At 38.1% G+C, this 27629-nt stretch overlaps 1 protein-coding gene across 4 annotated transcripts in view; it reads right to left on the reverse strand.

Moving 5' to 3' along the window:
• NR3C2 (nuclear receptor subfamily 3 group C member 2) overlaps nt 1-27629 on the reverse strand; it is a 437426-nt gene that overhangs the window by 210296 nt on the left and 199501 nt on the right. For all 4 annotated transcript variants that reach the window (XM_037830778.1, XM_037830780.1, XM_037830779.1 and 1 more), the window contains exon 3: nt 21275-21414. In XM_037830778.1, the coding sequence (XP_037686706.1) occupies nt 21275-21414 (140 nt within the window). The remainder of the gene's footprint in view (nt 1-21274; nt 21415-27629) is intronic.

A 27629-nucleotide genomic window follows, 5' to 3' on the forward strand; every position in this document is an offset into this window, starting at 1 on the left:
CTTTGTGTCCCTGTGTCTAAGATGAGTCTCTTGTATGCAACATATTGATGGTTCATTTTTTTTGATCCATTCTGCGAATCTATATCTTTTAATTGGGGAGTTTAATCCATTTACATTCAACGTTAAAACCGTGAAGGCATTTCTTGAATCGGCCATCTTATCCTTTGGTTTATGTTTGCTATATTTTTCCCTCTCTCTATTAATATCCTTTATTGTACCCATACCGAATCTCTTTAGTACTGAACCTTTCTCCAAGTCTCTCTGTCCTGTCTTTGTTTCTCTGTCTGTAGGGCTCCCTTGAGTATCTCCAGTAGGGCAGGTCTCTTGTTAGCAAATTCTCTCAGCATTTGTTTGTCTGTGAAAAATTTAAGCTCTCCCTCAAATTTGAAGGAGAGCTTTGCTGGATAAAGTATTCTTGGCTGGAAGTGTTTCTCACTCAGAATTTTAAATATATTGTGCCACTGCCCTCTTGCCTCCATGGTGGCTGCTGAGTAGTCACTACTTAGTCTTATGCTGTTTCCTTTGTATGTGGTGAATTGCTTTTCTCTTGCTGCTTTCAGAACTTGCTCCTTCTCTTCTGTGTTTGACAGTGTGATCAGTATATGTCTCGGAGTGGGTTTATTTGGATTTATTCTATTTGGAGTTCTCTAAGCATTTATGATTTGTGTATTTATGTTGTTTAGAAGATTTGGGAAGTTTTCCCCAACAATTTCTTTGAATACTCTTCCTAGACCTTTACCCTTTTCTTCCCCTTCTGGGACACCAATGAGTCTTAAATTTGGACGTTTCATGTTATCTATCATATCCCTGAGGTCCGTTTCGATTTTTTCATTTTTTTTCCCCATTCTTTCTTTTATGCTTCATTTTCCATTCTGTCATCTTCCAGGTCACTGATTCGTTGTTCAACTTCCTCTAGTCTTGTACTATGAGTGTCCAGAATCTTTTTAATTTGGTCAACAGTTTCTTTAATTTCCATAAGACCATCCATTTTTTTATTTAGTCTTGCAATGTCTTCTTTATGCTCTTCTAGAGTCTTCTTGATTTCCTTCATATCCCGTACTATGGTCTCATTGTTCATCTTTAGTTCTTTGAGTAGCTGCTCTAGGTGCTGTGTCTCTTCTGGTCTTTTGATTTGGGTGCTTGGGCTTGGGTTATCCATATCGTCTGGTTTTTTCATATGCTTTATAATTTTCTGTTGTTTTTGGCCTCGTGGCATTTGCTGAACTTGATAGGGTTCTTTTAGGGTTTGTAGACCTATTGAAGTCCTTATCTCTAATTTATCAGATCTACAGCTTCGTGGAGTACACTTTCTCTAACTAACCAGCAGGTGGCGTCCACGAGCCACCTGTTCTCCACGAGCCAGTCCTCCCCTGCTTAGCCTTTTTGGTGAGTGGGGGAGTGAGTCTTGTGGGGACCAATTGGTGTACCAAGCTTGCGTGTGTAGTTGGTGTTGCCTGCCCTGTATATGGGGCGTGTTTCTGGGCAGTCGGGGAGGGGGGTGGCCCTAACAATCAAATCTCCCTGATGATCCTAGAGTTTTAAAGCTGCTGCAATAGTCTAATCCTTCAGTTCAGTCCTGCCACAGTTTGTCTCTGCCACTGACCCACAAGTCTTTGGTATTGGCGTATGGCTCCTGAGACTTGCAAGTGGGCCCCTCTTCCAGGCTGTGCACCCCGGGTCCTCTGTTGAGGGATGACTGTGCTATGTCACAGGTGAGTGCCGTCACCCCAGGGCAGTTCTGGGCTGCTGGGCTGTGTAGGGAGGCTCCCAGTCTGCTCAAATGATGGCTGAATGGGGCTTTGTTAATTCACACTGCTCCACCTTCCCAGCTCTGGGACAATCAGCTGAGGTTGCAGGGAAGGCTAATGTCCACGCCCAGTTTTGTGGTGTGTGCCTGTTATTTGAAGCACTTCCGTCACACTGGGTTGTCTGGGGCAGCTCTGGGCTATGGGGCTGGCGATGGGCAGGAGTGTTTCCTGTCCACCAGGATGGTGGCTGTGAGCGGACACCCCCCTTTTCTTGGGAAGTTGTGGTGTTTAGTGAATTTTCTCAGCCACTGGATTATTGCCTTTTGTCTCAGAGCTCTCTTAGTTCTGCTCTTGACTTGAAGTGAGTAATTGTTTTAGAAAAAGAAAAAAGGATTAAAAAAAAAAAAAAAAAAAGGGCCCTCCTCAGAGATCTAATGGGTTATTGAAATGCTAATAGACAAAGCAACCAGGGCCATTAAGGAAAGGTCCACAGGGCAGAGAGATCAGCTTTTCTTCGGGATTTGCATATTCGCCTCAAGGCCTGAGCTCTGCCCTTCCCCTTTCTGTGTTCACCAGAACTCCAAAAATCCTGTGCTTTTATTTTGGAGTTTTTCGTGTTATTTTTTTTTTTTCTATGCCTGTCTCCTCTCTGCTGGGCTGGCTGCTCTCAGATTCTCTGGTGTCTGGTCTCAGTCTATCTATGGTTGGAGTATGGATCAGTAGAATGAGTTTCCGAGAAGGGCTACCACTGCAGTTCTCCCTTCTCCTTCCTGGAGCTGGCAGCCCCTCCTCCCATGGGACTGAGCCTGGCAGGGAGGGGCGCAGGTCCCCTGGCCGCAAAAACTTACAGATTTCGCTGATCTCAGCAGTTCGACATTTTCATGAGTGTTGTATGAAGTATGCCCAAAGACAGATTGCTGTGTGGTGTCCAGTCCACGCAGTTCCTGGCTTTTTACCTACTTTCCTGGAGGAGTAACTAAAACTTACAGCTCACCAGTCCTCCATCTTGCCCCACCTCGAGTATAGTACATTTATAACAACTGCTGAAAGAATATTATTATAACTGTTCCATTATATAGTTAATATAACTATTGACTATATGTAAATGGTTTATAGTTTACATTAAGGTTCACTGTTTGTGTTATACAGTCACAGGGATTTTTTAAAAGTTCTTATTAAAGTAACATACATATCATACACAACCTAAAATTCCCCCTTTTAACCACATTCAAATACGTAATTCAGTCTGTTAATTACATTCATAACATTGTGCTACCATTGCCACCATCCATTACCAGAACTTTTCCATGACCCTAAAACAGAAATCTGTAAAATTTAAGCATTAACTCCCCATTTCCTACCTCCACTCCGGCCCCTGGTAACCTGTATTCTAGTTTCTGACTCTTATCAGTTTGCTTATCTTAATAGATTCTTAAGCTGTGGGAAGAATATTTACCCTATGATTTATCTGTGTATTGCAGAATAAATCATTGCCTGGAAATAATTTCCCATTGATTTCTTAATTAGCCATTCAATAAAAAGGCAATGTGTTAATGGCTCAAGAGAAGTTAATTTTTGTTTGCATCCTCCCACTCCCCCGCCCCGTGTGGATCACTACTATAAATTATAACTTAGTCTAATGAAGAAAATATCTATCAGTACCTGAAAACTATTTTCTTCCTAGTAAACTGAGATCAACAGTGGAAAACTTTGTAGAAAGGGAAATCTTTTCGGATTCCTTCTGTTTTTCCACAATTCATACTGCTTCACCAAAAAAGACAAAGCCTAAATCCCAAGGCTTAATATGATTGTTTTGTTTTACAGATAATTTTCAAGATGCAATAGATTTAAAAAATGTACACTAATTTAAATCATGAATTTCAGGCCTAATATTTAAAAACGACATTTCTATAATAATTTCTCCATTTGCTCTCCCTTTAAAAACAGTGATTTTATTTAAGATTTTGAGTTAATGGCTATAATATTCTTTTCATTCCTATTCTTTTCTTTAATGCAATTTCAGGTCATATTGGAAGTGTAAAAAAAAAAAAAAAAATATATATATATATATATATATATATATATATATATATATATATATATATATCCCTTAAGTAATTCTAGCAATATCAAATTGCCAAGCCTAGTTCTACCAGGAAAATGCTATGGCGCACACCGGACGAAAAACCACCAAATTGCACTAATTTTGCACTGGTTTTCCAATTAAGTGGTTCAACAAGAGTGGGAGGGCAGGCGAATGCAATGTGTTTTAGAAATTTTAGTACAGTTAATTAAAAAAAGATAGAAGTAAAAAGCAGTGGTGATTTTCCAAATTAAGATGTAATGAGTACGAAAATTGCCTTTGTTCTTTGCCTGATCCTATATACAGGCAGATTAAATTTAAATCCTGATCTTAACTACTAAAGTTTCCCCACTGTGGCCCTCTAGTATAACACTCACTTAATAATAGAGATTTTTCTAAATCAGCCACAAAGAGGTAAAAACTCCAAGTCTTTTCTAAAATATGTCCTCTAATTTTTTGTTTTTTTTTCCTACAAGTCAGATAAAGTATTTAACATGAACATAAAGAAGCTAAAGCTTAAATATTTCACATTTTATTGAGAACCAAGGTATAGTAATTAAATTACTTCCTAAGAAGGGTTTATAAAAATAATCCTTTATTGTTTGTAAAGCAGGTTAAACATAAGTATACTAATTTTTGTCCTCCTAAGTCTGATTGAAGGTCAGGGCAGATACTTTTAAGATTTCTTTGGCTTACAGAAGAAGAACAGAGGTTCATTTACCTGCTCAAAGTATGAGTGGGTCATGTCATTCCAGACTGAAGTCTGACTCCAAAGGCCAGTTCTCTTTCTACCTGCAGAATAACCTCTACATAAAAAATGACTTTGGAACCTATGTAGGTGGAGCTTTCTGAAGAGCTCTCACAGTAAGGGCTCAAATTGTTGAGTAATATCCAAGTAACCTTTCACTCAAAAATTACTAAGTGGTCAGTATGGCTTCTAGAAGGGTTATATGAATCTCCAAACTCATTCCGAATTGGAGAAGGAAAGAAAATGTAAGAAGGGATTAGGAGTGAGGAGGAAAGATTTGATCTCTTTTTTCTTTCCAGATTCCATGTGTTTTAATTTCATTGAAACAAACAGACAAGAATTTAATAAGCCTGCAATATATCTACAGTGCTGTATATAGTAGGGTGTATATCAAATTTCCTAAAAACCTCACACCATCTACTCCTCAGCTAATCTGCTTTAAGTGACTTAAAACTTCTTGATAGTTTTGATGCCCTTCTAGGTTTATAGTCCTTAATCTTTTGCTTTGTTTGTTTTATTTCATGTTTTTACTGTGAGAAAAATAAACAAAACATTTTTATAAAGATGTATTAGGTAAGGCAAAGGCCAGTGATTTAATGGAGCCTTCAATTTTATATCTGTAGGGAAAAATACATTTCTCACTCTTCCTTAGGAGTGTTCTTTCTTGTATGAGATACCAGAGTTCACTGTTAATTGTTCACTGTTAATTAGCAACACAGCACACAGAGAAAGGTGAAGCTTTTGTAAATGTAATGTCACATAGTCAACAAACGCCACAACTAGCATTTATCAAATGGGGTCAACGCCATTTTCCAGGGCAAAATGGACACAATCTACATTACTTTTGTGAGAGTTGTAGATTCATTCCTTGGTGTCAAACTGCTCTTCTCTAGATGTGCATTTGGTCTATGGCATTGGAAGGTTGTGTGTGTGTGTGTGTGTGTGTGTTAGTGACAGAGAGAGAATGTGAGAGTGTGCGCAGCTTTACAAGAATTCCAGGTGATCTGAAGTACTCCTTCTGACACAAGTTTTTCTCCCCTCTCCCAGCTTAAGAAGAGCAATCCTTGGGTAAGGTGGGACAGAGCTCTGTAAAGTATGTGTGTGCACGCGCATGTGTGTATATGTTTTACACATATCCACACACATCTGTTTAAATCTAGAAAAATCATTATTGTCCTCTTTCCTATCTGAGAGGTCAGGGTAGGCACTGAAGGTAGATACCAAAGAATATTGCTGAAAGAAGAAAAAAAAAAAAAAAAAAAAACTACTACATTACATATGGACGTCTTTAAAGAGCAAAATATTATACAAAAAACAAGTTTTTGACAGTTTATAGACTGTTATCTTTTTAATTTGCTACAGAATTTTCTGCCTGCCCAATCATTAATAACTTCATATTGCTGTCATAAGCTGCAAAAATCATAATTCTGAACCTTTAACATCAGCAGTAACAACAGCACAAGTTCCCCCAGAGATTGCTACCATGCATGCCTGTCGCACTGCTCCTGTGGGCCCAATCCCTTCTTCAGGCTTTCACTTTCTAAGTATAATTTCCCACATACTGCACCCAAGAACCATGGCTGCCACTAACAGTTGTGTCCCTAAAACTGAACTAATCTACTACGGAACTGCATCATATCAAACTGTGTAGTTTGTTTACTTTAATACTTTCAGGAAAATGTCGCTAGGTAAAGAATGAAATTTTTCAGAATTTTGTCTCTCTTCTTTTCCTTTTTATCTGGACTGCTTTTTCCTTTTTGAAGAATTAATATTCAGTCATCTCCAAAGTTTTAAACTCCATTCACCAGCTCTATTCTTAAAGCTCTTTCTTTCCAAGTTTGTGCCAGAGATGCCCACTGTTTCCCAGAACTAATCCACCATCAAGTTCTGCCAATGTTTCCTCCCACTATACCTCTCACAGCAGACCTCCCCTGAGATCTCACCAATTTCACCAGACGCCAGGCCCTTTATACTTTCCATTATCTGCAATCCCATCCCAATGTCTACTCCTCTCTTCGGTGGTACCCTCCAAGATCCCCTGCACCAAGGGATAAAGCTGCCTAAGCCAGTGCTTTTGATTATTTCTACTGCAAAGAACTTCATAAAAAGACTTGCTGTATCTACAGGAGGGGCTGAGATTTCACATACTGTGACCAAAGCCTCTATGCTAAGTTTCCTCTTCCACATCTCCAAGGCATGGGCTGGGCTCTCACTGAACTGATCCTGCTCAAGTGGGTGTACACTGGCTCAACCTCCATCGTCCCGGTATACGTCCACCCACACCCCCTTTCGAGTCTCTGCCACCTAATCTACCCATCCTTCTGGGCTCTACTTTGGCATTTGATTGCTGTCAATTTAGCAATTTCTTTTCAGTGTCAAATCATTCTCAAGGTTATCAAATCACACAAGTTGTGTGATCCTAATTACACAACCGTGCAAGTTCTGTGTGAGCAGTTTTGGGTCCCATGAGTCTTGGGTATGTTTCTGAGCCTCTGGACATAAAGCCATCTCAAAGAGTTGAAGAGTTAACAGCTTTCATCTTTGCATGAGGAAGACCATTCTCCCAATGGTTCTGAGCCTATTAGGCTATATCTAATTTTTGTCACACAGGAAATGAAACACAGGAAGATAAACATTTAAATAAAGCTCTAGATTAACATCAAGATGTTAAAAAGGTACTTCAGCATGGTAATAACTTTTAAAAAAATACAAAGTTTATTCTTTAAGAAAAAAATACAGACTACCCAGTTGCTTTTCCCTTAGGGCAACAGGAATTCATATTAGAATTTCAACTTTGAATGAACAGGAAGGAGTTAGAGTATAGCAGGATAACTGCTGCATTATAATGTGTTCTTCCTAGGTATTCTAAAGCCAGATATGGGCAAAACTATTTTTAATGGGTAAAAATGTTTGAGATCTGCTATAATCATGTGAGAGACAATATATTTATGTATTAAATGCACAGAATCAGAATGTCTGGGATAGCTGGGTTCAAATCTCAGCTCTGCCACTTCCTTCTAACTGGGTGATGTGGGACAAGCTAGTTAATTGTTATAAATCTCAACTGATTGGTTTCTAATATAAGAATAATAATCCTATCTGTTTCATAGGATTATGATGATGATTAAAATGAGAATAGAGGATAATGTTCTTAGCATAAGCCCAAAATAAGTACTTAAAAAACACTTGTATTATTAGCACTGCTTTTAAAAACTAAAGGAACATGCCATTAAACCCTGTTAAAAAATAGTCAGTGTTTCCCTGTCACAACAACTGTTTAAAGAGTTCAAATTCAAAAACTAGTTCAAAACTCACAAAACCTTCTGCTTATGGAGGCTGTTATGAGGAATAAATGAAGTAAAACAGAAAACTTGACACCGTGTTTGATCCCTAAGAAATGCTCAAAAAATGATAACTGCTGTTACAGGAGCAGGTGAATGACAAAATAAAGCATTGTTTCACCACTGCCCCTTAAACATAAACTGATCTCTTCCATTAGTATCAATAGGAGAAGTTAATTTTTAAATCTAAGGATACAATTCACATGGAAAAAGCAGACAAATTAAAACTAAAACAGCTCATGAAAATTTTCTTACAAACAGACAATTCTCTAGGCTAGTTATTTAGGAACATCGTAAGTCAGGTGCTCATCATTTTCTTTTGGTTTGGCTGCTAGAAAGGTGAGAGCCAAACTAATGGCCAGACTCTACAGAGGCCTCAGGTCATACATGCTGTATATTATCCCCATTTTTTGCTCTATTTTCTTTTTTCCTTGCTCTATTTTCTTTTTTACTGCTCTCATCTTCTCTTTCTCCTATTTTTCTTTCACTTAATTTAAATTTCATTTTAACTCACTAAGTCTATGAACTGTCTTGGATTCTTTCTGGAACAAGATGGGTTGTAAACAAACACGGGGAATAACTTTGAAAATCACTTACTGTGCTGCTGAGTTATTCTATTCAAATTCACTACATGAAGTGAACCATAATTAAAATTTTGAAGCTACAAGGAGCTGTCTTTGGATAACACTAATTTACTAATTTTGGCTCACATGTCCCTATTTCAAACTACTACTTCAACATATTTTCCATTTCAGAGAAACAAATACATAGTATGATGACAGAAACGGGTGAATACCATACGTACATTTAAACAGTTATCAAGCAATCAATCAACAAATTTTGTTTGAACACCTGCTACATGTTTGGTATTGCCTCGCACTGGTTAACAAATCGAATTTCCTCAATATTGTGTTTGAGTTGGGGCCCTGAACAAGCTAAGGTCCAATAATAAAGCATAATGATGCATAGAGAACCAAAATTAGGATTGAAAATTCCACAAGTTCAATGATGTCTCAAATTTGGCAAAACCTTGAATAACCAGACACTAAGCCACTAGGATTTTCACCTGAATGTAACATGGAGAAGGAAGGGAACTGGGTTTATGATCCCTAAAGTTCTGACTTTGACCTCTTCTTTGTCTATCTAAATACCCATTTTTTGGGGGCAATTGCATCTACTTTCAAGGATGATTCCAAAATCTTTACTTTCAATCTTGCCTTGTTTCCTTTAGAATCAATCACACATACAACTTCCCACTGTAAGTTAAATATACTTGGAAGACCCATACACATCTCAAACCCATTATCCTAAACTGATTCTCATGTCAAACCTCTTTACCCTGGCATATTTTTTTTCATAGCATCCACAAACTTTTCATATACTATTTAAATAACAGGTATTATGTTTAATCTATCCCCACTGCTCACAAGAATGTAAGTTACACTAGGGCAGAGATTTTTGTCTATTTTGTTCCTTGACATACTCAAGATGTACCTAGGATATGCAAAGAATGGTGCCTGGTATTTAGTAGATGTTTGATAAATGTCTGCTGAATGAATGAAACTTTCCTTCCAGGCCCCCAAACCTGCTCCTACCCCAGTATTCCTAATCTCAAGTAAATGCAATCATCATCTGATCCTGGGGAATCAGCCTAAATCTTTGCTTCTTTACACCTATTTTGTCAGCCTCTCAGAACTTTCCAAATAGCCAATGTTACTTCCCAAATAGTCTTGGTATCTGTCGCCTCCTCTCAATCCCTACCACTGCTGGCCTAGTTCTAGCCCTGGTCATCTCTTACTGAAGCAATGAAAAGGGCCACCAGAACCATCCTCCTTTATATAAGCACACCTCATTGAAGCCTAGTAGACTGCAAAGGCAAAACTGAGCTTGCCATTTGAAATATGAAAATATTTGGAGGTTTCATTTTGCCTGAGGATAAACTCAGGTTCCTCTTAAAGTCCAGGACCTGGTCCAAATCTGCTCATTTGGCCTTACCTTCTATCATGTTACACCACAAACTTTCAGTATTGGTAACACCACACAGTTTCTGGTTTCCTGCACAGACAGCCTGTCCTGCAGATCACCCACCCAGCACTACCAATGCTAATCTTTCACAATTCAGCGTGGGGGGTGGGGGGGGCAATTCTTTAGAAAGCCATCTCTGACCTTCCGGGTTGGCCTGGATGCCATGGCTCCGTGTCCTAATAGTAACTAACTGAAAGGATGTTAAAAGTTCCTGGCAACTATTTGGCATTAACATGAAAGTCTCATGCCTGTGAAAGGAGGAAAAGAGTGTTAATAAAAATCATAGCTATAATCCAAGAGGTAGGTATTTACTTAAACTCTTGCAGTAAATAACTAGAAAGAATCAGGTCAGGCTACCTGGTTCCTAATTTCTGGTAAAGTAAGAAAAAACAAATAAACCTCACCTTAGTCTTTAAGGTGTTTCATGAGAAAACTGTGTAACCCAACTGTGTAACCTCTGCTGCAGCACGCACTGTGGCAGGGACAAGGACTTGGATGTCCATTAGCTCCCTATGCATGGTTCATGGGAACACTGAGGGCTGCATCTTCTATCATCAACTAAAAATATCTAATAATATAAATTAACTTATTTCCTTGCTTTATCATTTCCTTAATTTAAAAGTTCATTAAATTATGTTGCCAGCTATAAGATGACAGCTGTATTTAGATTATTATAGAATATTACCCTGATTTAGCTTGTGTCCATTAAATTTAAGTTCTCCATTTTCCAGCACAATTGTATTGTCAATCTTTGCTACCCCACAATCTCTCCACAAATACTCTCCTGCTTGCTCACACTCTTACACGCTCTTCCCCTCCTGCTCATAAGTGTACACACACAGCACTGAAAGAGGTAACTCAAGTATATGGCACAGATGAGACATGCTTTCCTCTGGGCATGTTCAGTTTACTCATTTATTTAAAAAAAGTAAAGACAATTAACTATTAACCATTACATTTCCTTAAAAACGTTTCCCCCACAGAATGAACTATAAAGATTTTTTTACCTATATACTGGTGAACTACATGTGAAAGGAACAAGAGACAAGTTCACAGGCTTAGCTATCTTAAAATACTGTATATTTGAGGAACCTTGATATTAATCTGCAATTATCTTTTAAAACAATCTCATTTGAGGAAATAGATTTGGAAGGCTCTTACTTAGAGAGAAATGTGTGAGTATGGAAGCTGACATCACATGATTTGGCTGACCTTACCATGATATGGACTCTTTAGCCTAACGGGTTTGCTTACAAAAATATAAATCCAGTTGACTTTCCATAACAATGAATTCTCTTCCTCTTTCACAGCCTAATAACTATTCAGTGATTTATGGGGGCTGTGTTTTCCAGACACTCCCTGTATACTCAGTATCCAAAAAAGAAATCAGGTTTTAAAATAGTGTACTGACTTTAATCAACTCTGTTCATTAAGGGATCACGAAGTAAAATACACATATGGGATGAAATTAACAGCAATTTACTGTTGGAAAGAGACTGAGACAGTCAAAACTCAGACTAGACTTAGAAGTTACAGATTAGAAATTAAATTTAAAAATAACATTATAAACTTCCATTTGTAATAGAAAAATAACATGGCTCTTACCTGATGATATGAGCAAACAGTATATTCTGTATGAGAGCTCTAAGCATTTTTATATTAAATTTTTAAGAATAAAAATTATAAATGCATATATACACTATATACACACACACACAATTAAACAGAACATATAGAACATATTTTACACTTTTTAAAACTAATTTACAGTCACCATGCAGAGCAACAATTATATTGTTATATCAAGCTTCAGGGTGAAACATTGGCGCAAAGCCTTAAGCCAATATACTCAAAGCTCAGCAGCTGTGCCTTTCCTTCTGTTTACTTTTTAGTGGTCATCTTAAATTCCATTCTCAATGCTATTAAGTCCTGTCAGTTTTAACCAACTCTTCTTAGCTCCCTACACTCACTGATACTCAGAGCTCAAGTTATTAAAACTAAACTCAGTAAATATTAAAAACAAAAACATACATACACATATGTATATGCATATACACACACAGTCACACACACACATAAAAAGAACCATATGATGTCTTTCTCAACGTTTAGAACACTTCCTTCATTGTGACCAATAGGCACGAACAAAATGGCATGTAGGGTCCAATTCTGGTGAACTCCAGAAATGATATGGCAACATGGGAAGAACACAATAAGAGATCTGGAGTCAAAGGACTTTAATGTGGGTCAGGGTTTGGCCAATTACTATAGCCTTATGATCCTGGATAGACTGCCTGACTGAGTCTCATCCTAAATGCCTTCATCTGTAAAAGGGGAATAAAGATAGCACTCATCCACAGAGCAATCTGTCTTTGGGGATACTTCACACAACACTCATGAAAACGTGGAACTGCTGAGATCAGCGAAATCTGTAAGTTTTTGCGGCCAGGGGACCCGCGCCCCTCCCTGCCAGGCTCAGTCCCGGGGGAGGAGGGGCTGTCAGCTCCGGGAAGGAGAGGGGAGAACTGCAGTGGCTGCTCTTATCGAAAACTCATTCTACTGATTCAAACTCCAACCATAGATAGACTGAGACCAGACACCAGAGACTCTGAGAGCAGCCAGCCCAGCAGAGAGGAGACAGGCATAGAAAAAAAACAACACGAAAAACTCCAAAATAAAAGCAGAGGATTTTTGGAGTTCTGGTGAACACAGAAAGGGGAAGGGCGGAGCTCAGGCCTTGAGGCGCATATGCAAATCCCGAAGCAAAGCTGATCTCTCTGCCCTGTGCACCTTTCCTTAATGGCCCTGGTTGCTTTCTCTATTAGCATTTCAATAACCCATTAGATCTCTGAGGAGGGCCGTTTTTTTTTTTTTTTTTTTTAAATCCTTTTTGCTTTTTCTAAAACAATTACTCTAAGAAGCTCAATACAGAAAGCTTCAAAGAATTGCAATTTGGGCACGTCAAGTCAAGAGCAGAACTAAGAGAGCTCTGAGACAAAAGGCAATAATCCAGTGGCTGTGAAAATTCACTAAACAACACAACTTCCCAAGAAAAGGGGGGTGTCCGCTCACAGCCACCATCCTGGTGGACAGGAAACACTCCTGCCCATCGCCAGCCCCATAGCCCAGAGCTGCCCCAGACAACCCAGTGTGACGGAAGTGCTTCAAATAACAGGCACACACCACAAAACTGGGCGTGGACATTAGCCTTCCCTGCAACCTCAGCTGAATATCCCAGAGCTGGGAAGGTGGAGCAGTGTGAATTAACAAAGCCCCATTCAGCCATCATTTGAGCAGACTGGGAGCCTCCCTGCACAGCCCAGCAGCCCAGAACTGCCCTGGGGGGACGGCACTCACCTGTGACATAGCACAGTCATCCCTCAACAGAGGACCCGGGGTGCACAGCCTGGAAGAGGGGCCCACTTGCAAGTCTCAGGAGCCATACGCCAATACCAAAGACTTGTGGGTCAGTGGCAGAGACAAACTGTGGCAGGACTGAACTGAAGGATTAGACTATTGCAGCAGCTTTAAAAACTCTAGGATCATCAGGGAGATTTGATTGTTAGGGCCACCCCCCCTCCCCGACTGCCCAGAAACACGCCCCACATACAGGGCAGGCAACACCAACTACACACGCAAGCTTGGTACACCAATTGGGCCCCACAAGACTCACTCCCCCACTCACCAAAAAGGCTAAGCAGGGGAGATCTGGCTTGTGGAGAACAGGTGGCTCGTGGACGCCACCTGCTGGTTAGTTAGAGAAAGTGTACTCCACAAAGCTGTAGATCTGATAAATTAGAGATAAGGACTTCAATAGGTCTACAAACCCTAAAAGAACCCTATCAAGTTCAGCAAATGCCACGAGGCCAAAAACAACAGAAAATTATAAAGCATATGAAAAAACCAGACGATATGGATAACCCAAGCCCAAGCACCCAAATCAAAAGACCAGAAGAGACACAGCACCTAGAGCAGCTACTCAAAGAACTAAAGATGAACAATGAGACCATAGTACGGGATATGAAGGAAATCAAGAAGACCCTAGAAGAGCATAAAGAAGACATTGCAAGACTAAATAAAAAAATGGATGATCTTATGGAAATTAAAGAAACTGTTGACCAAATTAAAAAGATTCTGGACACTCATAGTACAAGACTAGAGGAAGTTGAACAACGAATCAGTGACCTCGAAGATGACAGAATGGAAAATGAAAGCATAAAAGAAAGAATGGGGAAAAAAATTGAAAAACTCGAAATGGACCTCAGGGATATGATAGATAATATGAAACGTCCGAATATAAGACTCATTGGTGTCCCAGAAGGGGAAGAAAAGGGTAAAGGTCTAGGAAGAGTATTCAAAGAAATTGTTGGGGAAAACTTCCCAAATCTTCTAAACAACATAAATACACAAATCATAAATGCTCAGCGAACTCCAAATAGAATAAACCCAAAAAAACCCACTCCGAGACATATACTGATCACACTGTCAAACATAGAAGAGAAGGAGCAAGTTCTGAAAGCAGCAAGAGAAAAGCAATTCACCACATACAAAGGAAACAGCATAAGACTAAGTAGTGACTACTCAGCAGCCACCATGGAGGCGAGAAGGCAGTGGCACGATATATTTAAAATTCTGAGTGAGAGGAATTTCCAGCCAAGAATACTTTATCCAGCAAAGCTCTCCTTCAAATTTGAGGGAGAGCTTAAATTTTTCACAGACAAAGAAATGCTGAGAGAATTTGCTAACAAGAGACCTGCCCTACTGGAGATACTAAAGGGAGCCCTACAGACAGAGAAACAAAGACAGGACAGAGAGACTTGGAGAAAGGTTCAGTACTAAAGAGATTAGGTATGGGTACAATAAAGGATATTAATAGAGAGAGGGAAAAATATGGCAAACATAATCCAAAGGATAAGATGGCTGATTCAAGAAATGCCTTCACGGTTTTAACGTTGAATGTAAATGGATTAAACTCCCCAATTAAAAGATATAGATTCGCAGAATGGATCAAAAAAAATGAACCATCAATATGTTGCATACAAGAAACTCATCTTAGACACAGGGACACAAAGAAACTGAAAGTGAAAGGATGGAAAAAAATATTTCATGCAAGCTACAGCCAAAAGAAAGCAGGTGTAGCAATATTAATCTCAGATAAAATAGACTTCAAATGCAGGGATGTTTTGAGAGACAAAGAAGGCCACTACATACTAATAAAAGGGACAATTCAGCAAGAAGAAATAACAATCGTAAATGTCTATGCACCCAATCAAGGTGCCACAAAATACATGAGAAAAACACTGGCAAAACTAAAGGAAGCAATTGATGTTTCCACAATAATTGTGGGAGACTTCAACACATCACTCTCTCCTATAGATAGATCAACCAGACAGAAGACCAATAAGGAAATTGAAAACCTAAACAATCTGATAAATGAATTAGATTTAACAGACATCTACAGGACATTACATCCCAAATCACCAGGATACACATACTTTTCTAGTGCTCACGGAACTTTCTCCAGAATAGATCATATGCTGGGACATAAAACAAGCCTCAATAAATTTAAAAAGATTGAAATTATTCAAAGCACATTCTCTGACCACAATGGAATACAATTAGAAGTCAATAACCATCAGAGACTTAGAAAATTCACAAATACCTGGAGGTTAAACAACACACTCCTAAACAATCAGTGGGTTAAAGAAGGAATAGCAAGAGAAATTGCTAAATATATAGAGACGAATGAAAATGAGAACACAACATACCAAAACCTATGGGATGCAGCAAAAGCAGTGCTAAGGGGGAAATTTATAGCACTGAACGCATATATTAAAAAGGAAGAAAGACCCAAAATCAAAGAACTAATGGATCAACTGAAGAAGCTAGAAAATGAACAGCAAACCAATCCTAAACCAAGTAGAAGAAAAGAAATAACAAGGATTAAAGCAGAAATGAATGACATAGAGAACAAAAAAACAATAGAGAGGATAAATATCACCAAAAGTTGGTTCTTTGAGAAGATCAACAAGATTGACAAGCCCCTAGCTAGACTGACAAAATCAAAAAGAGAGAAGACCCATATAAACAAAATAATGAATGAAAAAGGTGACATAACTGCAGATCCTGAAGAAATTAAAAAAATTATAAGAGGATATTATGAACAACTGTATGGCAACAAACTGGATAATGCAGAAGAAATGGACAATTTCCTGGAAACATATGAACAACCTAGACTGACCAGAGAAGAAATAGAAGACCTCAACCAACCCATCACAAGCAAAGAGATCCAATCAGTCATCAAAAATCTTCCCACAAATAAATGCCCAGGGCCAGATGGCTTCACAGGGGAATTCTACCAAACTTTCCAGAAAGAACTGACACCAATCTTACTCAAACTCTTTCAAAACATTGAAAAAAATGGAACACTACCTAACTCATTTTATGAAGCTAACATCAATCTAATACCAAAACCAGGCAAAGATGCTACAAAAAAGGAAAAACTACCGGCCAATCTCCCTAATGAATATAGATGCAAAAATCCTCAACAAAATACTTGCAAATCGAATCCAAAGACACATTAAAAAAATCATACACCATGACCAAGTGGGGTTCATTCCAGGCATGCAAGGATGGTTCAACATAAGAAAAACAATCAATGTATTACAACACATTAAAAACTCGAAAGGCAAAAATCAATTGATCATCTCAATAGATGCTGAAAAAGCATTTGACAAAATCCAACATCCCTTTTTGATAAAAACACTTCAAAAGGTAGGAATTGAAGGAAACTTCCTCAACATGATAAAGAACATATATGAAAAACCCACAGCCAGCATAGTACTCAATGGGGAGAGACTGAAAGCCTTCCCTCTAAGATCAGGAACAAGACAAGGATGCCCGCTGTCACCACTGTTATTCAACATTGTGCTGGAAGTGCTAGCCAGGGCAATCCGGCAAGACAAAGAAATAAAAGGCATCCAAATTGGAAAAGAAGAAGTAAAACTGTCATTGTTTGCAGATGATATGATCTTATATCTAGAAAACCCTGAGAAATCAACGATACACCTACTAGAGCTAATAAACAAATTTAGCAAAGTAGCGGGATACAAGATTAATGCACATAAGTCAGTAATGTTTCTATATGCTAGAAATGAACAAACTGAAGAGACACTCAAGAAAAAGATACCATTTTCAATAGCAACTAAAAAAATCAAGTACCTAGGAATAAACTTAACCAAAGATGTAAAAGACCTATACAAAGAAAACTACATAACTCTACTAAAAGAAATAGAAGGGGACCTTAAAAGATGGAAAAATATTCCATGTTCATGGATAGGAAGGCTAAATGTCATTAAGATGTCAATTCTACCCAAACTCATCTACAGATTCAATGCAATCCCAATCAAAATTCCAACAACCTACTTTGCAGACTTGGAAAAGCTAGTTATCAAATTTATTTGGAAAGGGAAGATGCCTCGAATTGCTAAAGACACTCTAAAAAAGAAAAACGAAGTGGGAGGACTTACACTCCCTGACTTTGAAGCTTATTATAAAGCCACAGTTGCCAAAACAGCATGGTACTGGCACAAAGATAGACATATAGATCAATGGAATCGAATTGAGAATTCGGAGATAGACCCTCAGATCTATGGCCGACTGATCTTTGATAAGGCCCCCAAAGTCACCAAACTGAGCCATAATGGTCTTTTCAACAAATGGGGCTGGGAGAGTTGGATATCCATATCCAAAAGAATGAAAGAGGACCCCCACCTCACCCCCTACACAAAAATTAACTCAAAATGGACCAAAGATCTCAATATAAAAGAAAGTACCATTAAACTCCTAGAAGATAATGTAGGAAAACATCTTCAAGACCTTGTATTAGGCGGCCACTTCCTAGACTTTACACCCAAAGCACAAGCAACAAAAGAGAAAATAGATAAATGGGAACTCCTCAAGCTTAGAAGTTTCTGCACCTCAAAGGAATTTCTCAAAAAGGTAAAGAGGCAGCCAACTCAATGGGAAAAAATTTTTGGAAACCATGTATCTGACAAAAGACTGATATCTTGCATATACAAAGAAATCCTACAACTCAATGACAGTAGTACAGACAGCCCAATTATAAAATGGGCAAAAGATATGAAAAGACAGTTCTCTGAAGAGGAAATACAAATGGCCAAGAAACACATGAAAAAATGTTCAGCTTCACTAGCTATTAGAGAGATGCAAATTAAGACCACAATGAGATACCATCTAACACCAGTTAGAATGGCTGCCATTAAACAAACAGGAAACTACAAATGCTGGAGGGGATGTGGAGAAATTGGAACTCTTATTCATTGTTGGTGGGACTGTATAATGGTTCAGCCACTCTGGAAGTCAGTCTGGCAGTTCCTTAGAAAACTAGATATAGAGCTACCATTCGATCCAGCGATTGCACTTCTCGGTATATACCCGGAAGATCGGAAAGCAGTGACACGAACAGATATCTGCACGCCAATGTTCATAGCAGCATTATTCACAATTGCCAAGAGATGGAAACAACCCAAATGTCCTTCAACAGATGTGTGGATAAATAAAATGTGGTATATACACACGATGGAATACTACGCGGCAGTAAGAAGGAACGATCTGGTGAAACATATGACAACATGGATGAACCTTGAAGACATAATGCTGAGCGAAATAAGCCAGGCACAAAAAGAGAAATATTATATGCTACCACTAATGTGAACTTTGAAAAATGTAAAACAAATGGTTTATAATGTAGAATGTAGGGGAACTAGCAGTAGAGAGCAATTAAGGAAGGGGGAACAATAAAAAAAAAAAAAAAAATAGATAGCACTCATATACCATGATTTTGTGAAATAAGTGCCTCATATATATTTGAGTTTAATATATACTAAAATATATATTTATATATTAATACTATAGTATTAGTATTAAGTATAGTAGTTCAAAGTATTATAATAATAAACCTTATTAAATCAAAAAGCTCTGATACAAAGATGCGCATATTTCTCTCATATCATTCTGTCTCTCACACACACCACACACCTCAACACATACACACACACACACACACCTCTCCCCGCAACTCCAACCCCCCACATACATGAAGGTGCCTGAGCTTTGTATCCTCTTAATTTCTTCCCCACTCAGGGGATTTATTGGTTACTTATATTTAACAAATATTTTTAAGTGTCTACTATTGCTGGACTGTTCCAGACACTGGGAGTATAACAGTCAATAAAACTAGGTCCTTACACTCATGAAGTTTATAGTCTAAGTTTACAGCCTTGTTTCATGCAATTGAGACTGCTAAAAATCTAATTCCCAAATAAACAGGGAACAGCTGTATTAATAAAAACCTTTAAAAGTCTCATCAATTTAAGTTATCCATTCATCGATTAGCTTTCCAATGAAGGAAAAATATGTAAAGACATTTAGGCTTTTTCCATATTTATTTATATCTCACTTGTACAAACAAATTCTTTCCTCATCGGTACTTCCACAGAAACTACTATATTCAACAAAAACAAACAAAAACTTGAGAAAGGCAGATTCTGTAAATAGCAGAAACTTAAGTTCTGATGTGAATGCTGCCCCTTAGGAAGGCTCAGCCAACGTGGAAACCCTTGCTGTCTACTCCATCCGAAATGCCCTTCTCCACATCATCTTATTTTTACACTTCACCTTACTTTGTTCACTAATCAGTGAGCCTAGGAAGGGCGGTTCTTATATTGGAAGGTACGAAGTAGAGTTAGGAAAGTACCAAAGTTAAACCTCATTTACTTGAAAACTTTCTACAGAGCCAATCATACAGTTACGGAAAGAGAGAGAGAGAAAAAAAAGACCTTTAAGAAAACAATTCACTTCGGTGGTACACGTTTATTTTTCCCAATTCACAGAACTCAGCCTTCTCACAAATGAACCCGCCAAAGCTAGCCTATCAGATCACTGCATTCCCCAGCCACAGTGAGTGGTTCAGAGGTGGGCACATGAGCCAAGTTCAGTCTAACAAGATCCAATGCTGAGGTTTTATAGGTGGTACCAGAAAATCTTTTTTTAATGGAGGCCTACAGCTGCGGGTAGCCATCTCACCATCATGAGAGAATATGCTGAAATGGAGCCAGAGCAAAGTCAAGTGATGGAGAGAATGAGACTGAGTTCTAATGATCTGGCTTAAGACCATGGCTTGCTTGAAGCCAAGCCTACAGTATAACTTTCCAGTTATGTGGGCCAATGAATTTCCATCTGTGCTTAAGCCAGCTTGCATTGAGTTTTCTGTCTCTTGTAACTAAAAGCCCATATCCTGCGAAAGAAATACTGAATGCCTGTCATCAGCTCAGTGCTAGGTTTGGGGACTGTTAAATAACTAATAGTATAAATAATATAAAATAATGTAATATTAATTAAATAATGTAAAAAATCAATCCCAGAAGTAATGAAATAATTACTTGGTCAGCTTTTTCATGCCAGAAGTAAGGATGCTACCTTGTGGTCTCCAGCAAAACAAAGATGAAACATTCAAGTCACTTATGTTTAGCCTCTGAAACACCAATTCATCTCTCAGAAAACTTCCCTGAGAAATAAACCTTAAAGGGTCTTAATGTCGAGCTACTTTGTGAAATAAGTGTCAATTAGACAATAGAGAGCAAAAAATCTACATTTTCAACCTAGTATTTATAAAACCATCTGGCCTAAGACTTATGTTAATTAGCTTATAACTTGGGGATGGGGAAGCAAAAACAAACTAAAAGACTATTTCTACTTAGGAAGTACAATTGCTTGGACAGAAGCAAGGGGTACCCAAAATATACAAAAGGAATCTCAGTCAGAATTTTCATTTAATATATGCTTTTGGAAAACTTCAATAGGAATAAAGGTAGAACTCAAATGGGGACCCAGAGTCTGAAGTCGCTGTTAAATAAAATTATTCTATATGAAACACAAGTTAAACAACAGATTTTAGTTTGTGTATTTATAGAGAAGCATAGAAAAAGCAGAGAGAAATATTCTAAGTCTGTGCCTAGTAAAAATACTATTGCAGATCATGGAAATTAAATTTATTAAGTCTCACTGAAAAACAAACTGAAACAAACAAGGGCGAAAAAAGCCGCCTTGACTGGTTGATCTTGACTCAATTTCAAATTTTGCTCATTAATTATTGCTCAGTGGAAAATTTCCAGGAGGGTTGTAGATAAGGCAGTATTACTATTTATCACTGACAGATCACATCAAAAATACACTACAGAGTTAACCATGCAAGCAAACTACAAACTAGGAAAAAATGTGTAAAAGGAACACCCACATGAACATTTACCTTCCACTGCTCTTTTGAAGAAAACTTTGCAGCTGCCACAGGTTACTACCCCATAATGACATCCTGAAGCCTCATCCCCACACACCAAACATATTTTGGAAGGTCTTGAGGATCCAGTAGAGACACTTCGTAAAGTAGAGCTGGGAAAAAAAATAAATATTTAAATAAGTAACTGTAATGGCACATTTGATATGCTGTACAGCTTAGCTCAAAATTTGTCAATAATCTTGACACAATAAATGAATTCAGTAAGCATGTGTTGGCAACATACTACTTACAAAACTCAACAAAATGAAGGTAAAATTCTATTAGGGGAATAATGCTATCAAGAACTCTGTATAGAAAAGCCTCTTCCCAGAACTGAAAAATAATAAATAATCACATATAAGCTTTTATCCTCCTTTTCCTGTTTTTGAGAAAGTTCACAAAAAATATTATTTGTATTTTAGCTGGGCAGCAAGGAGAAGGATCTTGAGCCAAGTCAACATGGAAGTAATTGCTGTCCTTTCGTTTTGGCATCAAAGAGCTTTTACAATACTTCTCAACACTCTGCACCCAGACTCAGATTATATATCTCAAATTATACAAAAATCTTTCCTTTCCAAAACCATTATCTACTAATTAAAAAGGCAAAACAAATAACAAAACTCTTTCCTCTACCTCCAGCAATTTTACCCCTCCAAACTCCTGTATTTTTTCATGTTCTCTTATATATAGGTATGTTCCAGTTACTTCATTTTCGTTAGTAATTTGAAGGACATGGTCAATGCTAAAACAAAACAACAAAAACAACAACAAACAAAACAAAACAAAACAAAACACCAAAAACATCGTATGTGGCAAATATCTCAGGTTTCTTTCACGGTAAGAAAATGAGGGATTCTAGGCAACAGTTTACAGAGACAAAGGGAATCTTTTAAGCCAAGTCTGTTTCAACACTTCTTAAAGGGAATCTTCTTATATAAGATATATATTACTATGACACATTCTGAATAACATACTTTATAATAAGGAATCATCGTTCAGTGACAGTTTAAGATGAGTACCATGCCAGCAAAGAGACTGATTTCTTCATTTGTAGTCCACATGCATTTATTGAATATCTACCCACAGGTCTTGTGCAAGGTGCTGAGGAAATAAACATTAAAAACCCAGTCTCTGCCCTCATCATTAGTGGGAACACAAATTATTGCGGTAAGTGCTATGGCGCAGGGTAATATAGCAGCACATTGTAGGTTCAGCCCTCCCTACTAGGAAGGGTGGGAAATTCAAGGCTTGTCTATGTTATCCATACAAAGAATACAAAAAAAGGGGGCAGAGGCAGAATGTGCAATGGCTCTCAGAGAAATACAAGCTGGGCATGTTCAGAAAGCTCTGGCTCATTTGCTGTATGTCACTGATATCATCTTGCTGTCATGGCTTCTGCCTCCATGTGAAACTGCAGGTATGTGGAAAAAAGACTGAAAGAAAATGTAACACAAGGCTAAAATGGTTATGGTACAGTGATGATTTCCCTGTTTTTCAAATTAGCTAAAATATGATAACACTGAATTAATAATTTTTAAAAACCATTTTAAATGTTTTAACTACAGTCTCACCAAAAACAGATGAAGGAAGAAACTTTTTAACTGGTCAGAGCATTGTAGCATGACTGACTTTCTAGAAAATGACTTCTTAAATCAAGGACTATAACAATGTTCTCTAAAGTTGTTTCTCCTCTTGAGTAAAATGCTCTTTATTATTTTTATTAGTGTCCTTTGACTTCTTTATGGCATTCAAAACATTCCATTTCAGCACCAGTAACTTCTTCAACATATTGGCCAGTAAAACTCAATCCATACTCTGACTTGTGTCTTATGCTTATAGGGAAGCATCATGATTTTTTTCAATATTTAGAATATCACTTGAAATTATCATTAAAATGTAAGTGCTTTTTCACAGCTACAAGCACATATGGGATTTATATTTTACATTTAGTTAGGCCTTGATTTTGTCCCAATGCTTAAGGGCCTCTTAGTTTTAGCTTTTAGAACCCTCTTTTACTACCCCAATTCATTTGTTTAGTGATCTCATCCAGTCTCTCTGCTTAGACAGCCTCATCTCAGTTAATGGCAACTCTTCCTTCTAGTTGCTCAGGCTAAGAATCCTGGATTCATCTCAGACTCTTCTCTTTCAACCTCACATCTAATCTGTTAAATTCTATTCCTTTTACCCTCTGAGTATATTCAGATTCTGATCACGTCCCACAACTTCCTTTGGTACCCTGTAGTCCAAGCTATCAACACCTCTTGCCTGGGTTTTTGCACAGCCTCCTAACTTACCTTCCTGTTCGCCCCTTTCTCCTCATAACCCACCCACCCCGAGTCAGAATGATCTTTTTCTAGTCGTTTGCGCAAAACCCTCAAATGGCTCCTCCTCTCACTCAAAATAAAAAAGCCAAAGCCACCCATATGACCACAAGTCCTCAATCTGGCCCCTGACACTGCTCTAAATCTCTCCCCATCCCTTTGGCACCCTCGCCTCCTTGCTAGCCCTCAAACACACCAGGAATGCCCCATCTCAGGGCTGCACTTGCTGACCTCTTCTCACCTCCTTCAGTTCTTTAGTCAAATGTCACTTGTTCAGTGAGGCGTTTCCTGATCACCCTGTGAAAAGAGAAACACCTCTTCCCCAGAATTCCCCATCTCCCCTTGTCTGGTCTTTCCTGATAGCACTTATCACCATCTAACTTGCTATTTTACTTCTTCAGTTTGGTTTTGTTTGTCTCATTCATACTAGAAAATAAACTCAACATGGGCTGGGATTTTCGCCTGTCATTCCCTGCTGTATGCCCAGGGCATGGAAAAATCCCTGGTCCCTAGTAGACAGCCAACTAGTGCTTGAATAAATGAGTGACTGTAGATAATTGGCATTTTCACAACAGTCATCAGAAAACCCACCAATTCATCAATTCTAATGTCCTACTGAATTCCTTAAAGAATGGAATATGACTTGTTTTCAACTTTCTTGGGAGTGAAATGTAGCTGGACTAAATTGTTAGAGAGGAAGCTGGCATAAAAAAGATGCTGTGAAATCCAGATTTTAAAAATAAATTTGCTTAATTACATAATTAAAGCAAACACGAATTATTTTTTCCTTGTCTTCACTAATGTCTTTCAATGACAAAACAGCAAATTTGCCTCTGCATGCCCTGGGCAGCTCTTAGCTTCTTTGGTTTCTGTAACACTCTCTTCCTCTCTCTAACAATGCCTCCTCTATTTTTCAGACCCTTTCTCAATCTCTTGATCACTAATGTAGACTTTAGAGTTCCACCTGTGGCCATCCTTTTTCTTCTTTCTTCACTCTAAGATCTCATCCACTTTGCTAGCCTCAAACAGTGTCCCGTGGCAAATGACTTACCAAATCTTTATATCCAGTTCCATCCTCTCTCCCGTGCTCCAATTTCCTATTTTCATTTCTTCTATATGACCTTTCTACTTTTATATTCCACTAGCCTTTTAAACATACCATCTTCAAAGCAGTATTTATCCTCTTTTCCCTCAGATTTTATATGTTTTGAAAGGGTACTGGCATCGGCTAGTTACCTGGATTCAAACCTGGTACTCATCCTAGATACCTCCTCATCAACTATCAAATCTCACCAGTTACCAAGGCTTACTCAGCCCAGCTTTGCAAACTCTCCTGTCAGTTCTCTTCACCCCACTGAAGGTTTGGGGTTCTTCCCTGACTGGAGCCTCTTCTCCCTCCAATCCATTCTATAGTGGCTGACAAACGGGTTTTCCTGATAGTGTAATACATTATGTTCTAGCTCAGAAATCTTCAGTTGACCCTACTGAATACCACAATAAATGGAGAAATCCTCAGCAGGACATTTAAAGTCCCTCTCCCTATAACCCATCTTACTGTGCTGGGTGCTCTGAAGGGTCCTCTCACACTGCCTAGCCTTATGCTTTACCAGCCTTCCTTGTTAGGTGTTCTGTATACCACCTTTATACAGCCTAGCATTTCCTCATTCCCACTCACAGTTATGGAAAACCTGTCCATTAAATGCTCCTGATGTTCTCCCAGCTGAAAGTACCACTTTGCTATTTCTAACTCCCTTAGCATTTTGCTAACTCCTCTCTTCAAGTAGGCAACACTTTTGAACCTGCATTAGTGATTTGCATATTTATCCTAATCTCTTGAGGGCAAAACCCTTGTCCTATGTATCTCTGTTCCCTGCTACCATTAGCACAGTGTTGGTGCTATTCACTGAATGAATGAAATCACACTCCTAATCTCATTACAGTACAACATAAATTTACAAAAGGCAAATCTTACAGAAGACAAAGTAATGAGGCCAAGGTTATAGGTTCAGTTCCCCTGTGGTTAATTTAGCCTTGCACAGAGGAAAAAAAAACCACACAACTCAGAGACACAGACTATTCTCAAAAGCTCAGCCAGCTGTCTCATAAACATATGTGTAGCAACCCGTCGCCTGAGCAAAACAGGCCTGCAGATCTTTGGTGCACAGCAGTCTGCATGACCTAGGCAGCTAAATGTTTACCCTATTGTCTTTCTAAGCCAGTAAAAAGAAAAAGGGTAAATTGACCTTAAAATTTAACTTAATGCAAGCAGGCAGGAAGTGAAAGGCTCTTAGGGTCACAAAAAGAGCAACATGTAATTGTTCAAGTGTTATTCTAGTCCTTCCTGCACCACCCCCCAGGTCAGAGTAACCTGTTCCTGCATCTATGCTCCCCCTACCCTTAGGAGGGCCTCCATCTTAAACCCTTATAAAAGGCTTTCTGCCCTTTTTGCATCACTGGGTCGTCTTCCCTGTGAATGCGACACCTGCCCGGCCTGAGAGAGCTGTCATGATCTCTCCACGACTTCTCACCCTGTAAGCAAGCCTGGAATAAAAGTTCATGTATCAGAAAATGCTCGTTGTCTTCTTTGGCCTTTAGACTGGCATGGTCCTCTTGGGCTGCGACAATATGCATTATTTACACAGGAGACAGGCCACAAAGTGTGAATGGATTAGGAAAACTCCATTCTTTACTGATATCCTATCGAGTGGTTAGTTTTGAAATTGAGAGATTGTACACAACTGGAAGATTATGTGTACCTAATTTTAAGAAATACATTTGTATACTTTACCAAAAAATAAAAATAAAAAAGAGAGAGAGAATGGGGACAGAGCTTAAACTCATTTCTAGACACTATGAGTGTTACCAAAATACAAAGCCTATATAGTGATTTTGTGTGTAGAATTGATCTTTAAAGTATATTTACTAAGCATCTACCTTGGATTTTAGTCTCAAACCGTAGGGTTGAAAACGGAGGGGGTCAAAGGTGGGAAGACAGGCTTATTCAGGAGGCCTGGGTTCTAGTTCTGTCTCAGCCATTAACTTCGTGAAACTTGAGCAAAATTGCCCTTTATCTTTGGGTCATAATTCTCAATAAAATAACGAGAGTGAATAAATGATTTCTAAGATCACTGCATAGATTTTTTTTAGATACAAAAGGATAAAAAAAGATAAATGAATAAGACTTTTGTGATCAAATTTTATCCAGATTCAGTTTCAAGCTCAAATTAAGGACAATTTATTATAATACACAATAACTGACCCCCATTTGATCTGCATCAAGAATTTTTTTTTAAATCTACCTGTAAAACCTTTTATATTTCTATATCAGCTAATTATATGGCACTTATAAATCTTAATCTTAGTTTTTTTGCATCTACAGGAACTTTTCTACACTGATTTTTGTTAAAATTTCTGTATACATATATGATTAAAATGATATTCTATCCCTGCCCCCACCCCTCAAAAATAGTTTATGCTGAAAACTTTGGAAAAACTGCAAAAACTATTAATTTTTTGGCTCAGTAATCAAAGGAATATCGTTCATAGCAAGATGTTTACCATCAAAAGATGAAATGTAATTCATAGGATTTTATACAAATGGTAAAATATCACCAAGTAAAAACTGAGTGAACCTTATAATGGTAAACTGCAACTATTTTCCATATCAAATACAATAATTTTAATGACACAGGTAGGAGATTGAAGAGATTAATCAAAGGTTCATGCTGATTTTAGTAAGCAGTTGGAAGGGGATATATTAGCCAATCACCAAAAAAATGTATTGGGATATCAATTTCCGTAAAAGGATTGGATATCTAAAGAGAAGCAATAAGAAACTGCCAGAAAAGATGATTCTTACTGATCAAAAAATGACAGAAGCTTTTAATAACTAACCAGAATTGGCAGCAATGTCTTTCTCAAAGCTCCAGAAAACAGATCAAGGATTATAGTAACAGGGTGAGGGCCAAATCAAGAAAAAAAAGGAACTTAAAAGCAACAGGATCTCA

The sequence above is a fragment of the Choloepus didactylus genome, chromosome 3 (genome assembly GCF_015220235.1).
Source record: "Choloepus didactylus isolate mChoDid1 chromosome 3, mChoDid1.pri, whole genome shotgun sequence".
Lineage (NCBI taxonomy): Eukaryota > Metazoa > Chordata > Mammalia > Pilosa > Megalonychidae > Choloepus > Choloepus didactylus.